Raw genomic sequence first — 15,505 nt, forward strand, 5'->3', positions numbered from 1 at the left:
CTACTACCCCCGTGTATTGGTTATATATGCCTTGCATTTCTAAGTGGTGATTATTCATGGTCTGGCATTGTCATCTTGGTTCCTTTGTGAGAATGCTGTACCCTTTAGGGATATGCCATTTAATCTCTTGGAGCTTCTTTTTTCCCCTTTGTAAAAATATGAATTTGGATTGAAACATCCAGGACAGAGCCTACAAACTAGTGGCTGGTGGTGCTACAGAACAAGTTTTGTTTTAGCTCTAAGTCTTTAAAATTTTCAATTAGCAAACTTTTATGCATAGTAACATGCCTATGGTATAGCATTCAGAAGGTATAAAGGGGGCATGTACATTTAAAGATAGGTTTAACTCCTGTTCTTCTCCCTCTCAGCCACCTAGTTGCTTTTTTTTGTTTGGCCATGCCCCCAGCATGCGGAAGTTCCAGGCCAAAGATCAAACCCATGGCACAGCAGTGACCTGGGCCATTGCAATGGCAATGCTAGACCCTTAACCACTAGGCCACCAGGGAGCTCCCGTAGATGCATCTTTGGAGACATTCACACTTACTACACACTTGTGAATCATTCCAGAGTTATTACCTATGCACAGAAGCGTAATGATATGTTTACCTTTTTTCTCAAAATCAACTCAAATTGTTGTTTAAGTTGTTTGTCTTGCTTTTTTCCATTTAATCTATTTTAGATATCTTAGATATTTAGAGCGATCTTGTAACAAATGCATAGTTTTCTTTTGTATAGATGTAGCCCACTTTCCTTCTATTTTTCTTCTTTTATTACTGTTCTTCTTTCTTCCTAGCCTTCCATTCTTCCTTTAAGTATTTTCTTCCCTTCTGTCTCCTGTCCTCTCCCTGCCTTTGCAATTAAACGGTCCAATTCAGACAACAGTATCCTGCCATATTAGGGGAATCTTTACCTGGGATTTAATCTTTATTTTCAAAGGGAAGGATTTATATACCACTTAACTATTTTTTAGACTCAGGTTGTTTTTACAGAAGGAATTAGCTTCCTTCTGTAAGAACATGTGTTTTAAGACCATTTGTTTCTAACTTTCTGAATAGTTTACAGAGGGAAAATTTTTAAGAAGACTTTTTCTTCCACTGTTCTTGTAGGTCTCAGTTTAGGACCTTACTTTCGTCTAATTGTATTTGTATTTTATTTTACTAATTCTCTGTAGTGGACATTTGGATTTTAGATATATTCTTGTTTGAATTTTTTCAGTATATCATTTCACATATGTACAAATATATTTGAAGGATAACAATATAGATTAGAATTGCTGGGTAAAGAGTATGTGCATTTACAAAGTTAATAGCTACTGCCGAATTGTCCACAGTAATGGTGAACCTGATTTACACAGCCAGCATACAGATGCATTTCCCCCAATATATTATTATCAAATTACTGAAATTTTATTAATCTGATGGAAAGGGGGAAAGTGAATACAGTTTTAATTGGCATTTGTCTTACTTGTGAGGCTGAACATATTTTTAATATGTTTGAGCCTTTTGCTTTTTTTTTTTTTTTGCTTTTCAGGGCCATACCCATGGCATATGGAAGTTCCCAGGCTAGAGGCTGAATTGGAGCTGTAACTGCTGGCTACGCCACAGCCATTCCAGATCCAAGCTGCGTCTCTGTGACCCACATACACACAGCTCACGGCACCTCCAGATCCTTAACCCACTGAGCAAGGCCAGGGATCAAACCCCTGTCTTTGTGGATACTAGTCTGGTTCACTACTGCAAGCCACACTGGGAACTCCTGCATTTCGTTTTGATTAACATGTTCTTTGTGTGTTTTTCTGTTGAGTTCTTGGGGTCATTTTCTTATTAATTTGCAGGTACTCTTGATATATCAAGAAAAGCAAATCTCTTATGATTTGTGATATGACTACTATTCTGATTTTGTTTTGGTATTTGTCAAAAAAAGAATTGGTATTTCTCATGAGAGTTTTTCAGCAACTTTATTACATATATATTCTATTTTTAGAGATAAAATGTGTTAGTTTTTTTTATGACTTGGGTTTTGTCTTATTTTTAGAAAGACATTCCTAACCCTGAGATTATGAAAACAAAACCAAACTATACCTTTTCTTCTAATACTTTGGGTGTTCCTTACATTTTTTGATCCTTTTGGCATTTGTTTTTATTTGAGAGGTAATTTACAGATAGCTGCCCATCAACATTTATTGAGTAATCTACATTTCCCTGGTGATGTGCAGTGCCACCTTTAGTATACTGAATTCTTGTATGTACTTGGGTTCGCTTTTGGATTGTCTTCCTGTATATATGACTGTGCATCAGTACCACTTTTTTTTTAGTGACTAAGGAATTATAATATGTTTTAAAATATTTTAGAGCTTTAAAATAATTTATTTTTGTGAGTTTATTTTTCCATATGTACTTCAGACTCATTATGTATAATCCTTTTTAAAAACACTATATTGGTATTTTATTTGAGCTTGTGTAATTTTAAAAGATTAATTTAGGGAGAAATAAAATCATTAAAGTGCAGAATCTAAAGAACATGTTTTGCTTCTGTTTTGTCCAAGTCATCTTTTGTTTTCTTTAGTAGCATTTAAAATACTCTTTATGAAAAATAAAATAAAATACTCTTTATGTAGCTCTTATTTTTCTCTCTTTACTCTATTTTTTTTTTTTTTTTTTGTCTTTTGTCTTTTTTTTTATTTGAGGGCTGCACCCGCAGCATATGGAGGCTCCCAGGCTAGGGCTCCAATCGGAGCTGTAGCCACCGGACTACACCACAGCCACAGCAATACATCTGTGACCTACACCACAGCTCACGGCATCACCAGATCCTTAACCCACTGAGCGAGGCCAGGGATCAAACTCGCAATCTCATGGTTCCTAGTCGGATTCATTTCCTCTGAGCCATGATGGGAACTCCAGATTTATTCTAATTATCTTAATTTTGTTATTATAAATGGAATTGTTTTCTTTCATTATGTCATCTAATTGGTTGTTTTTATAGAAGCCCATGGGTTTCTATTTATTTATTTATTTATTTGGCCATGCCTACACCCATGCCACAGCAGCAACCCGAGCCACAGCAGTGATAATGCTGGATCCTTAACCCAGTGAGCCACCAGGGAACTTTGCAATTTATTATTTTTATATCAGATTACTTTACTAAAATTTCTGTTTTGTAATAATTTGTTTTATTTAATATTTAATTTTTTTTTTTTTTTTTTTTTTTTGTCTTTTTGTTGTTGTTGTTGTTGTTGCTATTTCTTGGGCCGCTCCCACGGCATATGGAGGTTCCCAGGCTAGGGGTCCAATCGGAGCTGCAGCCACCGGCCTACGCCAGAGCCCCAGCAACGAGGGATCCGAGCCGCGTCTGCAACCTACACCACAGCTCACGGCAACGCCGGATCGTTAACCCACTGAGCAAGGGCAGGGACCGAACCCTCAACCTCATGGTTCCTAGTCGGATTCGTTAACCACTGCGCCACGACGGGAACTCCAATATTTAATTTTTAATTTTAAAATTTTTTTGTCTTTTTAGGGCTGCACCCACAGCTTATGAAAATTCCCAGGTTAGGAGTCTAATCAGAGCTGTAGCTGTTGGCCTACAGCCACAGCAACATGGGATCTGAGCTGCATCTGTGACCTACACCACAGCTCATGGCAATGTCAGATCTTAACCCACTGAGCAAGGCCAGGGATCAAACCTGCATCCTCATGGATACTACTTGGGTTCATTACTGTTGAGCCATGACAAGAACTCCCTGTAATAATTTATAGTCTGTATTTTCTTGGATTTTTTTAGATATCCATTCATATCATTTGCAAATAATCTGATTTTATTTATTCTTTCCTATTTTTAAACTTTTTTTTTTTTTTTTTTTTTTTTTTAATTTTTACAACCATACCTATGGCATTGGAAGTTCCTGGGCTAGGGGTTGAATCAGAGCAACAGCCACAGCAATATCAGATCTGAGTCACATTTGCAACCTATACCACAGTTTGTGGCAATGCCAGATCCTTAACCCACTGAGCAAGGCCAAGGATTGAACTCACATCCTCATGGACACTGTGTTGGGTTTTTAACCTTCTGTGTGTGTGGTGTGTGTGTGTGTGTGTGTCTGTCTGTCTGTCTGTCTGTCTGTCTGTCTGTCTGTGTCCATTTGTCTGTTGATGGCCACTTGGGTTCTCTCCATGGCATGGCTGTTGTGAACAGTGCTGCTATGAATATTGGGGTGTAGACGTCTTTCTAAGTTAGTGTTTTTGTTTTTTTCCAGACATTTCTTTCTTGCCTACCGATATTGGCCACCACTTCCAGACCAGTGTTAAATATTTGTGGTGAAAAATGGAATTCCTGTCGTGGCTCAGTGGTTAACGAACCCAACTAGCATCCATGAGAACATGGGTTCAATCTCTGGCCTCGTTCAGTGGGTTAAGGATCTGGTGTTGCTGAGAGCTGTGGTATAGGTCACAGACACAGGTTGGATCTTGCATTGCTGTGGTTGTGGCATAGGCTGGCACCTGTAGCTCTGAGTCGACCCCTAGCCTGGGAACCTCCATATGCCGTGAGTGTGGCCCTAAAAAGACAAAAGACACACACACACACACACACACACACACACACATTGTGGTGAAAAATGGACATCTTTGTTTTGTTCGTGATTGTCATTACTTCTCAGGTTTCTCTGTTATACATGATGCTGGCTTTGAGTTGAATTGTTTGTGTCATATCATATTAAGAAAGTTGGCATAGTATTTTTTAAAATTAATTTATTTATTTTAAATTATTCAAATGAATTTATCATATCTGTAGTTGTATAATGATCATAACAATCTGATTTCACTGGATTTCCATCCCACAGCCCAAGCACATCCCCCACCCCCCAAACTGTCTCCTCTGGAGACCATAAGTTTTTCAATGCCTGTGAGTCAGTATCTGTTCTGCAGAGAAGTTCAGTCTGTCCTTTTTTCAGACTCCACATGTCAGTGAAAGCATTTGATGTTGGTGTCTCACTGTATGGCGGACTTCACTTAGCATGATAGTTTCTAGGTCCATCCATGTTGCTAAAAATGCTGGTATTTCATTCCTTTTAATGGCTGAGTAATATTCCATTGTGTATACGTACCACATTTTCTGGATCCACTCCTCTGTCGATGGACATTTAGGTTGTTTCCATGTCTTGGCTATTGTAAATAGTGCTACAGTGAACATTGGAGTGCATGTGTCTTTGTGAGTCGTGGTTTTCTCTGGGTAGATGCCCAGGAGTGGGATGCTGGATCAAATGGTAGTTCTATGTTTAGTTTTCTGAGGAATCTCATACTGCTTTCCACAGTGGTTGCACCAATTTACAACTAATCTGTGACAAAGGAGGCAAGGATATACAATGGAGAAAGGACAGCTTGTTCAATAAGTGGTGCTGGGAAAACTGGACAGCCACAGGGAAAAGAATGAAATTGGAACACTCCCTAACACCATACACAAAAATCAACTCCGAATGGATTAAAGACCTAGATATAAGACCAGACACTATCAAACTCTTAGAGGAAAACATAGGCCAAACACTCTCTGACATAAATGACAGCAACATCTTCTCAGATCCACCTATCAGAGTATTGACAACAAAAAGAAAAATAAACAAATGGGACCTAATCAAACTTAGAAGTTTCTGCACAGCAAAGGAAACCCTAAACGACACGAAAAGACAACCCACAGAATGGGAGAAAATCTTTGCAAGTGAATCGACGGACAAGGGATTCATCTCCAAAATTTATAAGCGCCTTCTGCAGCTCCATACCCAAAAAACAAACAAACCCATCCAAAAATGGGCAGAAGATCTAAACAGACAACTCTCCAAAGAAGACATATGGATGGCTGAGAAACACATGAAAAGATGTTCAACATCACTCATTCTTAGAGAAATGCAAATCAAAACCACTCTGAGGTACCACCTTACACCAGCCAGAATGGCCATCATCCAAAAGTCTACAAACAATAAGTGCTGGAGAGGGTGTGGAGAAAAAGGAACCCTAGTACACTGTTGGTGGGATTGTAAATTGGTGCAACCACAATTGACGTCGTATTTGTTTCAAAAACAAAATCTTATATTGATAGAAAAGTTGCAAGGGCAACACAAAGAATTTTCTTATTCTGAAACATTTGAGGGCAAGGTGCCAGGCAACCTGAGGGCCCATTGCCACCCACCAAATACTTTATTGTTTCCTGTTGACATATTCTATCCTATGTAGCCACATATAGCTGTCAGAATCAGGAAGTTAAGGAGTTCCTGTCGTGGCACAGCAGAAAAGAATCTGACTAGGAACCATGAGGTTGCGGTTTCGATCCCTGACCTCCCTCAGTGGATTAAAGATCTGGAGTTGCCATGAGCTATGGTGTAGGTTGCAGATGTGGCTTGGATCTGGCGTTACTGTGGCTATGGTGTAAGCCGGCAGTTGTAGCTCCGATTAGACCCCTAGCCTGGGAACTTCCATATGCTGGAGTGCGGCCCTAAAAAAAGCAACAGAAAAAAAGTCAGGAAGTTAATACTGACATATTACGGTTATCTCATCCACAGACCCCATCCGTGTTTTGCGACTTGTCCCAATAATGTCCTTTTACAGCCAGATCTAGTCCAGAATCATGCATCATATTTGGTTTTTATGTCTTCTTAATCTCCTTCACTCTGAAGCAGTCTTTCATTAACTTTTATGAACTGGTGCTTTTGAAAACTGTAAGAAGGTTAATATAAAACGTCCTTCAATATGAGTTTGCCTGATGTTTCCATATGATTGATTTCAGTTTATACATCTGTGGGTGGAAATGTCACAGAGACATTCTTTGATTACCAAAGAATATCACAGATTTTTCTGTTTGCCTTATTATTTGCCTTTTTCAGGCACTTCTATCTTTGTAATCTTTCTCTTCAACAATTCTGGGACTTTTATTTTTATTAAGCATTTAGCTAGTCCAGTATGTGAATTGATAAGAGGATGGGGAAGCATGTGTCCTGGAAATAAGGAGTTGATTGGGGAATGAGTGACGGAAAAGACTTTCGAGTATTATAGGCTGAAGTGTTCGAATCACCCAGGACCAATGATAGTGGCAGAAATAAAAAAACTAGCCAAAGGTTATAGAAAGGAAGAAACTGATAATTTTATTATGCTTTGGTTACATGATTATACAGATTAGATTATTGTTTTTATTAAAGCCACTTTGAAGACTGTATTCTAGGCTAAAGCATTGTTTGACCAAACAAGTTGGACTGTCATATCCTTTTTATAGGACATTTATTTTGTCAACTTAATTTTTTTAATTTTAATTTTTTCCTTTTTTTTAATTCCTCAATGAATTTATTACATTTATGATTTTACAATGATCATCACAATCCAATTTATAGGATTTCCATCCCACACCCACAGTGCATCCTCCCACCCCGCTAACTGTTTCCTTTGGAAACCATAAGTTTTTCAAAGTCTGTGAGTCAGTATCTGTTCTGCAAAGAAGTTCAGTCTGTCCTTTTTTCAGATTCCACATGTCAGTGAAAGCATTTGATGTTGGTGTCTCACTGTATGGCTGACTTCACTTAGCATGATAGTTTCTAGGTCTATCCATGTTGCTAAAAATGCCATTATTTCATTCCTTTAAACAGCTGAGTAATATTCCATTGTGTATATGTACCACATCTTCTTGATGCACTCCTCTGTCGATGGACATTTAGGTTGTTTCCATGTCTTGGCTATTGCAAATAGTGCTGCAATGAACATGGGAGTACATGTGTCTTTTCGAGTCATGGTTTTCTCTGGATGGATGCCCAGGAGTGGGATTGCTGGATCAAATGGTAGTTCTATTTTTAGTTTTCTGAGGACTCTCCATACTGTTTTCCACAGTGGTTGCACCAATTTACAATCCCACCAACAGTGTACTAGGGTTCCTTTTTCTCCACACCCTCTCCAGCACTTATTGTTTGTAGACTTTTGGATGATGGCCATTCTGGCTGGTGTAAGGTGGTACCTCAGAGTGGTTTTGATTTGCATTTCTCTAAGAATGAGTGATGTTGAACATCTTTTCATGTGTTTCTCAGCCATCCATATGTCTTCTTTGGAGAGTTGTCTGTTTAGATCTTCTGCCCATTTTTGGATGGGTTTGTTTGTTTTTTGGGTATTGAGCTGCAGGAGGTGTTTATAAATTTTGGAGGTTAATCTCTCTTTTTTTTTTTTTTTTTTTTTTTGCCTTTTCTAGGGCCGCTCTCATGGCACATGGAGGTTCCCAGGTTAGGGATCTAATCAGAGCTGTAGCCGCCCGCCTACACCACAGCCGCAGCAATGCGGGATCTGAGCCGGGATCCGAGCCGCGTCTGCAACCTACACCACAGCTCCTGGCAACGCTGGATCCCTAACCCACTGAGCAAGGCAAGGGACTGAACCCGCAACCTCATGGTTCCTAGTCGGAATCGTTAACCACTGCACCATGACGGGAACTCCTTAATCCTTTGTCAGTCGATTCATTTGCAAGGATTTTCTCCCATTCTGTGGGTTATCTTTTCGTTTTGTTTAGGGTTTCCTTTTCTGTGCAGAAACTTTTAAGTTTAATTAAGTCCCATTTGTTTATTTTCGTTTTTACTGTCATTACTCTTAAGAGGTGGATCTGAGAAGATGTTGCTGCCATTTATGTCGGAGAGTATTTTTGTCAACTTTAAATGCATGTATTATTCTGCTTATTTTGGTCTTATTGTAGAACATATGATTTCAAAGGGTTTTAATCATCTCGATGGCTTTTCGTTGAATATACAATTGAATCATCTTTAGCCTATTTTAAATTATGTCAACAGGATAAAAATAATCCTTCTTTATAATTGCAATGTAAGTTTTATTTAATTAATTTATTTTTTAATTTTTTGGGTCATTTCTAGGGCCACTCTCGAGGCATATGGAGGTTCCCAGGCTAGGAATCGAATTTGAGCTGTAGCCACTGGCCTATACCAGAGCCACAGCAGCTCGGGATCCAAGCCAAGTCTGTGACCTACAGCACAGCTCACGGGCAACTCGGATCCTTAACCCACTGAGCAAGGCCAGGGATTGAACCGCAACCTCATGGTTCCTAGTCAGATTTGCTAACCACTGAGCCATGATGGAAACTCCCTACAGTGTAAATTTTAAAAGCTCCTTGAAATGAGAATGCAAATATAACAGTACCTACGTTCTGAACTTATTCTGAGTTGGATTTTATGTTTATTATGGTACTGGAAAAAGAAAACTGAGTATCACTTAAACTAAGTAGAAGTAAATTCAATTGTTCATTTTCTAAATCTTAGTTGAATAATCCACAATTCCTTAAGGGTGTGTTAAGTGTCATCATTAAATGTAAATTCTTGCTTATTTAAGTGGAAAGCAGTGTGGAAATATAAATACCATGATCTGAGTTAATGTATAAGAAATGAGAGGTGAAAGAATGTGAGAATAGTGAAATTGGTAGCTCTTCTTTTAGGGCCCTTAAGTAGACTCCCTGCCCTATTCCTAGTGGTGGTATGAGTTAACTTGAACAAGTTAGTATTTGCAACAGTTTTAATTCCTTAAGTAGAAGGTATTATTTCAGTTCTAAATGTCTTTTTAATTATTCTGGAGAGCAGCCTTTTCCTATCCCTTCTGTCTTACTGAAGACAAGAGTTTTACAGTTTGTTTCATGTTAAAATGTAGGGTTTTTTCTTTTCTCTTTAGGTTTTTTTTTTTTTTGGCCATTTTTAGGGCCGCTCCCCCAGCATATGGAGGTTCCCAAGCTAGGGGTCTAGTCTGAGCTGTAGCTGCCGACCTACACCAGAGCCACAGCAATGTGGGATCCAAGCCTCGTCTGCGACCTACACCATAGCTCACGGCAACGCCGGAACCTTAACCCACTGAGCAAGGCCAGGGATCGAACCTGAAACCTCATGGTTCCTAGTCAGATTCGTTAACCACTGAGCCACAATGGGAACTCCTCTTTAGTATTTCTTGAGAGGGGCGGGGAACCCATGGAGGACCATTGATTGTCTCTGATTTTCCCTTTCCCAGTTTTCACTTTCTTTTTCCATGCATGTCCAAATCTAAATTTGGGTCGGGTGAAAGGTGGGGATTGAGAAAAGGAAGCTATTTATTGTTTGTAGGGGAGGTCTTGTATAAAGTCTCTCAACACAAGGAATCCACCATAAAATTTAAGTATATGGTGAAGTTCTGAGAACTCTTACTTACAAGTGTATTATAAAAACTCATGATTTTCCCATCTTCACTCTTTTTTTAAAAAAAAAAATTGTATAGGTTTCAGGTGTACAGCATTATAGTTCAGTATCTGTATACACTCCAAAATGATCACCCCCCCCCCCGAAAGTCTAGCTACCATCCATCATCGTATAGTTGACCCCTTCCACCCATTTTGCCTACACTCCAACCCTTTTTCCCCCTCTGGTAACCACTAATCTCTTCTTTATATATCTGTGAATTTGTTTTTGTTTTCCTTGTTCATCTTTATTTTTTTAGGATTCCACATATGAGTGAAATCATACAGTATTTGTGTTTTTCCATCTGACTTCACTTAACATAATACCTTTGAGGTCCATCTGCATTGTTGTGAACGACAAGATTTCATTCTTTTTTTTTTTTTTTATGGCAGAGTAGTATTCAGTTGTGTATATTTCCCATATCTTCATTATCCATTCACCTATTCATTGATGGACACTTAGTATCCATATCTTGGCTGTTATAAATAATGCTATGTGTTCATCAGATAAATACCTAGAAATAAATAGTGGGTCATATGGTAGTTCTCTGTCTGTCACTCTTTATAAAGGAGAACCCCCCACTTTGCGTTGAAAGACAAACACCCGAGCAAGCAATACTGTATTTTGCATATATCCACATTTGTATTGGTTGTTTTGAACTGGACTATTGGAGGATCTGGACTCTGAGTTGTAACATTGTTTAGTCTGAAATAAAATGCATATAGATATCCTTTTTAAAAAAAATAAATTAAGCTCCTCCATCCTTGTAGTCAATGCCTTTCTGTATATTTTGTGACATATATGTAAAAAGAAATGTTTTACATCTAATTGTTTTATCTTCCAAAGTTTCTTTCTTTAATAACTTTTTTAAAAAGTTCTGTTTGTTCTAAACTGAATTTTTTCTTTATTTTCCTTACTCAGGCTCAGATTGCCTTCCTTCAGGGGGAAAGGAAAGGTCAAGAAAATTTGAAGAAGGATCTTGTGAGGCGGATCAAAATGCTGGAGTATGCTCTCAAACAGGAAAGGTAATTCAGTAAAATGGAAGATCGTGTTCTCTTAAATATTGGCATAATTTTTCTGTCATTCCTAAAACAAATCCAAATTTTAGTATGCTATACTTTTGATTCAGGAAATAGTACCTGCAGTAAACATTTAGAAATTGTTGTAATATGTTATCTTATTAATGAATGTTCAGTAATAATGACCAAAAAACTGATTTATATGATTTTTTAAATTTTAGCAGCATTTTCCCCCCTACTCTGTCCTTTCTTAAGAAATTGTTGTACTTTCTGAACTGTCACTATCCATTTCTTCATGGAATTGAAATAGTCTATGAGTTGTTAAGGAAATCTCTGTAATACGCTCTTTTCCAACCCTCTAGTATTATTCAGTTTGATATATTTTCTTGGGGAAAAAAAAAAAACCTGTTCTGGCAGATTATATTGAAAATCCTTTTGTAGACATTTTTAGTGTTTTGATCCTTTGCTGTCACCTATTCATATCTCTCCAGAAGTGAATCTGTGAATCTTACTTTTCTATTCTGCTAGTGTCTAAGATACTCAAGTCATTAAACTTGGGTCACAGGTAGAGAACAGTAAGTCATGGATGAGAGTTTTGGATGTTTTTATATGGATTAAGTTTCTTTGCTTTATTGGCTGGTATTTGGATTTTTTTTTTTTTTTTTTTTTTGGTTAGCAGTATGAGATAGTTCTTTGTTTTAGATTACTGAGTGCTTGATAGGTGATGTTGAAATTCTCTATTTTGCTTCACATTTTTAATCACATGTCCTTTTCATTTTTTTGAAGTTGATGAAAAACCACCACAAAATATGTACCATAAAATAACATTTAGCAGATGATATTTATGAATATCAAGCAATAGATAAAACTTTATTAGAAGTTGTGTTCTCCTTCATGTGGGATCTGTAAATGGCACAAGAGCCTGAAAACACATTGACCTCTTAGTGAAAAATTGGTGGTTCTTTTCATTCTTTGAGATGTTAATTGAAAGCTGTGTTGGGGAAATGAAGGGGAACAAAAAGCATCTTTAAAAGTGTGTAATTTGGGAATATTTGACATTTTAAGCAATCTAAACTATAAGCATAATCAAAGTGGGAATATAATAACATTGGTAACAGCAACTCTTTTACCTACCATGTACCAGGCCTAGGGGCTTTAGAACTAAGTAACTTGCATAGAGTTGCAGAGTTGCAGTAGAGCTCTGATTCCAGTCCCTCATGGTCTGTCCAGTTCCAAAGCCCGTGCTCTTTACCAGTACATTATACTGTCTTGTAAGTCAGAAGAATTAAAATATTCAAAACTAAACTAACCAAGGGTGTGTGTGTGTGTGTCCCCATCCCTTCTTGTTAGAATATTTGTTAATCTAACCATAGAGTTTAAGTTCTGTGCAGAAATTGAGAAGAAACATAAGTTACAACCCTTGTCCTTCACGGCTTGAGGTGGGGGAAACAGACTTGTAAACCGCAAAGTGCAGTGCAGTATGATAGGTGCTATTGGAGAACTCTGCCCAGGTTATAGTTGGGTCACAGAGAAGGGAGTGGTTATTTGGCTCTGGAGGCAGCGGATATAGTAAGGAGGGTTTAATTAGAGGAGGTGAGACTTGAACAGCATCATAAAAAATAAGGTATTTGCCAAATGGGCAAGGTTCAGGAGTAGAAAGGATATATTTGAAATCAAACAAAGCAGTTTGGTGTGTGCACAAATCTATGATTACGATGTATAAAGGGTAGGTTGTTAATTGTAATTTGATAAGTGATAATGATAGAGCCAGATCATGGAGATTCTTTTTTTTTTTTTTTTTTGCTTTTTAGGGCCACACCCGCGGCATATGGAAGTTCCCAGGCTAAGGATCAAATCAGAGCTGCAGCTGCTGGCCTACACCACAGCCACAGTAATGTGGGATCCAAGCTGAGTCCGTGACCTATACCACAGCTCATGGCAATGCCAGATTCTTTTTTTTTTTTTTTTTTTTTTTTTTGTCTTTTTGCCTTTTCTAGGGCCATACCCACAGCAATATGAAGGGTCCCAGGCAAGGGGTCTAATCGGAGCTGTAGCCGCTGGCCTACGCCACAGCCGCAGCAACTCGGGATCCGAGCTGCGTCTTCAACCTACACCACAGCTCATGGCAACGCCAGATCCCTAACCCACTGAGCAAGGCCAGGATCGAACTGCAACCTCATGGTTCCTAGTCAGATTTGTTAACCACTGAGCCACAAGGGGAACTCCCGGCAGTGCCAGATTCTTTAACCCACTGAGCGAGGGCAGAGATCAAACCTGCATTCTCCTGGTTACTGGTTGGATTTGTTCACTGAGCCACAATGGGAACTCCTCCAAGAGCCTAACTTAGGAGTTCATACTTTTGTCTTATATTGAAAGTTTTTTAAAAAATATTTTGCTATATTTACTTTTATTATGCTCTCTCTGTTTACTCATTTTTTTTTTCCCTGAATCATTTGGTACTTATTTGCAGACTTATACCCCTTCGCTCCTAAATACTTAAGGCAATATCTTCTAAGAGCAAGGACATGCCCTTAAATTATTATTATTATTTTTTTTTTTTGGGTTTTGGAATGGTGGAATGATTTTTTTTTTTTCCCACTGTACAGCAAGGGGGTCAGGTGCCCTTAAATTATTATAGCTCATTATCAAATTGAGGAAATTTAATGTTGATATAGTTCTGTTACTAATGTAGCTTGTACTTATATGTTCCAATGGTAATTTTTATATCGTTTTTTTTCTACCAAATGTCCCAGTAATGATTTTTTTTTTTCTTGCCCTTTCTAGGGCTGCTCCTGTGGCACATGGAGCTTCCCAGATTAGGGGTCCAATCGGAGCTGTAGCACCAGCCTACGCCATAGCCACAGCACTTCGGGATCCGAGCCGCATCTGCACCATAGCTCATGGCAATGCCGGATCCTTAATCCACTGAGAGAGGCCAGGGATCGAACCTGCAACATCATGGTTCCTAGTCAGATTCGTTAACCATTGAGCCACGATGGGAACTCCCCAGTAATGATCTTTGTGGTATTTTTTCCTGGTCCAGGATCTAGTCTAGGATGACATATTGCATTTCATTGTCATGCAGTTAAAAAATGTAAGATGCAATAATATGAAACAGATTTTAGAAAGATCTATCTGACTTCAATATGAGGGAAGGATTAGAAAAATCTATTAATAAAGACAGGAAGATTATAATAGTCCAGGATGTGAAATGAAAACATAATAGCTTTTGGAATAGAGGTGACATCAACTGTGAAACATTTTAGATAGAATCCATAAAATTTGGAGATGATTTGGTGTAGGGGAATGAGAAAGAAAGAGAATTCAAGAATGATTCCCAAGGTTTCTGGCTTGATTGAGAAGTTTGAAAATTATCAAGTGAATTGCAGATAGAGAATTAGGGTTGAAAAGCAGGTATGAGAGGGGGACTCAGGGTTAGAGATGTGTACTTGGGAATCACCAATATTGTGGGTGATTATAAGAACTTTGAAACAAACAGAACAAGTATGGTGGGAAGAGAAGAGATTACTAGCAAGAGCCATTGAAAGTGGAAATGTTTGAGGAAAAGACAGGAAGAAGAATCAACAAAAGAATGGTGGAGCAGGAAGGAGAGCCAGTATACTGGAAGCAAGCTAAAGAAGGTGGGGGTTTGACAACTGCAGATGCCAAACAGACCAAATAAGTTGTGTACTGAAAATAGTCCTGGATTTACCAGTTAGGTGCTTGCTGGTATCCTTCCCAGAACAGCTTCAGTGAAGTGGCAGGAACGTAAACCAGATTATGGGGAGCAGGGGTGGGGTGGGGGGGTGTATGTGTGTGAGAAGAATAGATAAAATGGAGGTAGAGTTTATTTTTTCAAGCAGTTTGACTTTGGAGAACAGAAGAGATAAAGAGCTGGTGGCTGGGTCTAGAGAAGATTGTTTTTTGTTTTTGTTTTTAACTTAAGGGGATTCTCTTGGAAAAGAGTGTCCCAGATTTTACATCTTTTGATGTTCGTGGAATGATTTGAGATTATCCCTGATGTAATGGCACCACTGTAGTGTAATAAATTAAGGAAAAACAACAAAAAAGTCTGTGGATTAGAACTTTTAAACATTTCATTTCTTTTCACTCTGAAATTATTTTTCTAATGCCTAACGCCAGGAATTTTTTAAAAATTGGGAGCATTAGAATGTTTCAGTTCTTTTGATTCTGAAATTATTTTTCCCAATGCCTTAAATCAATTATAAAAAAGGAACTTTGAAACATAGACGTAGACTAATAT

At 38.2% G+C, this 15,505-nt stretch overlaps 1 protein-coding gene across 2 annotated transcripts in view; it reads left to right on the forward strand.

Annotated features, from left to right (window-relative positions):
- The window catches only part of STRN (striatin), a 114,925-nt gene that overhangs the window by 27,477 nt on the left and 71,943 nt on the right, over positions 1 to 15,505 (forward strand). For both annotated transcript variants that reach the window (XM_013996218.2, XM_003125240.6), the window contains exon 2: positions 11,144 to 11,247. In XM_013996218.2, coding sequence (XP_013851672.1) covers positions 11,144 to 11,247 — 104 coding nt within the window. The remainder of the gene's footprint in view (positions 1 to 11,143; positions 11,248 to 15,505) is intronic.

This window comes from Sus scrofa, chromosome 3 (assembly GCF_000003025.6).
Source record: "Sus scrofa isolate TJ Tabasco breed Duroc chromosome 3, Sscrofa11.1, whole genome shotgun sequence".
In the NCBI taxonomy this organism is placed as follows: domain Eukaryota; kingdom Metazoa; phylum Chordata; class Mammalia; order Artiodactyla; family Suidae; genus Sus; species Sus scrofa.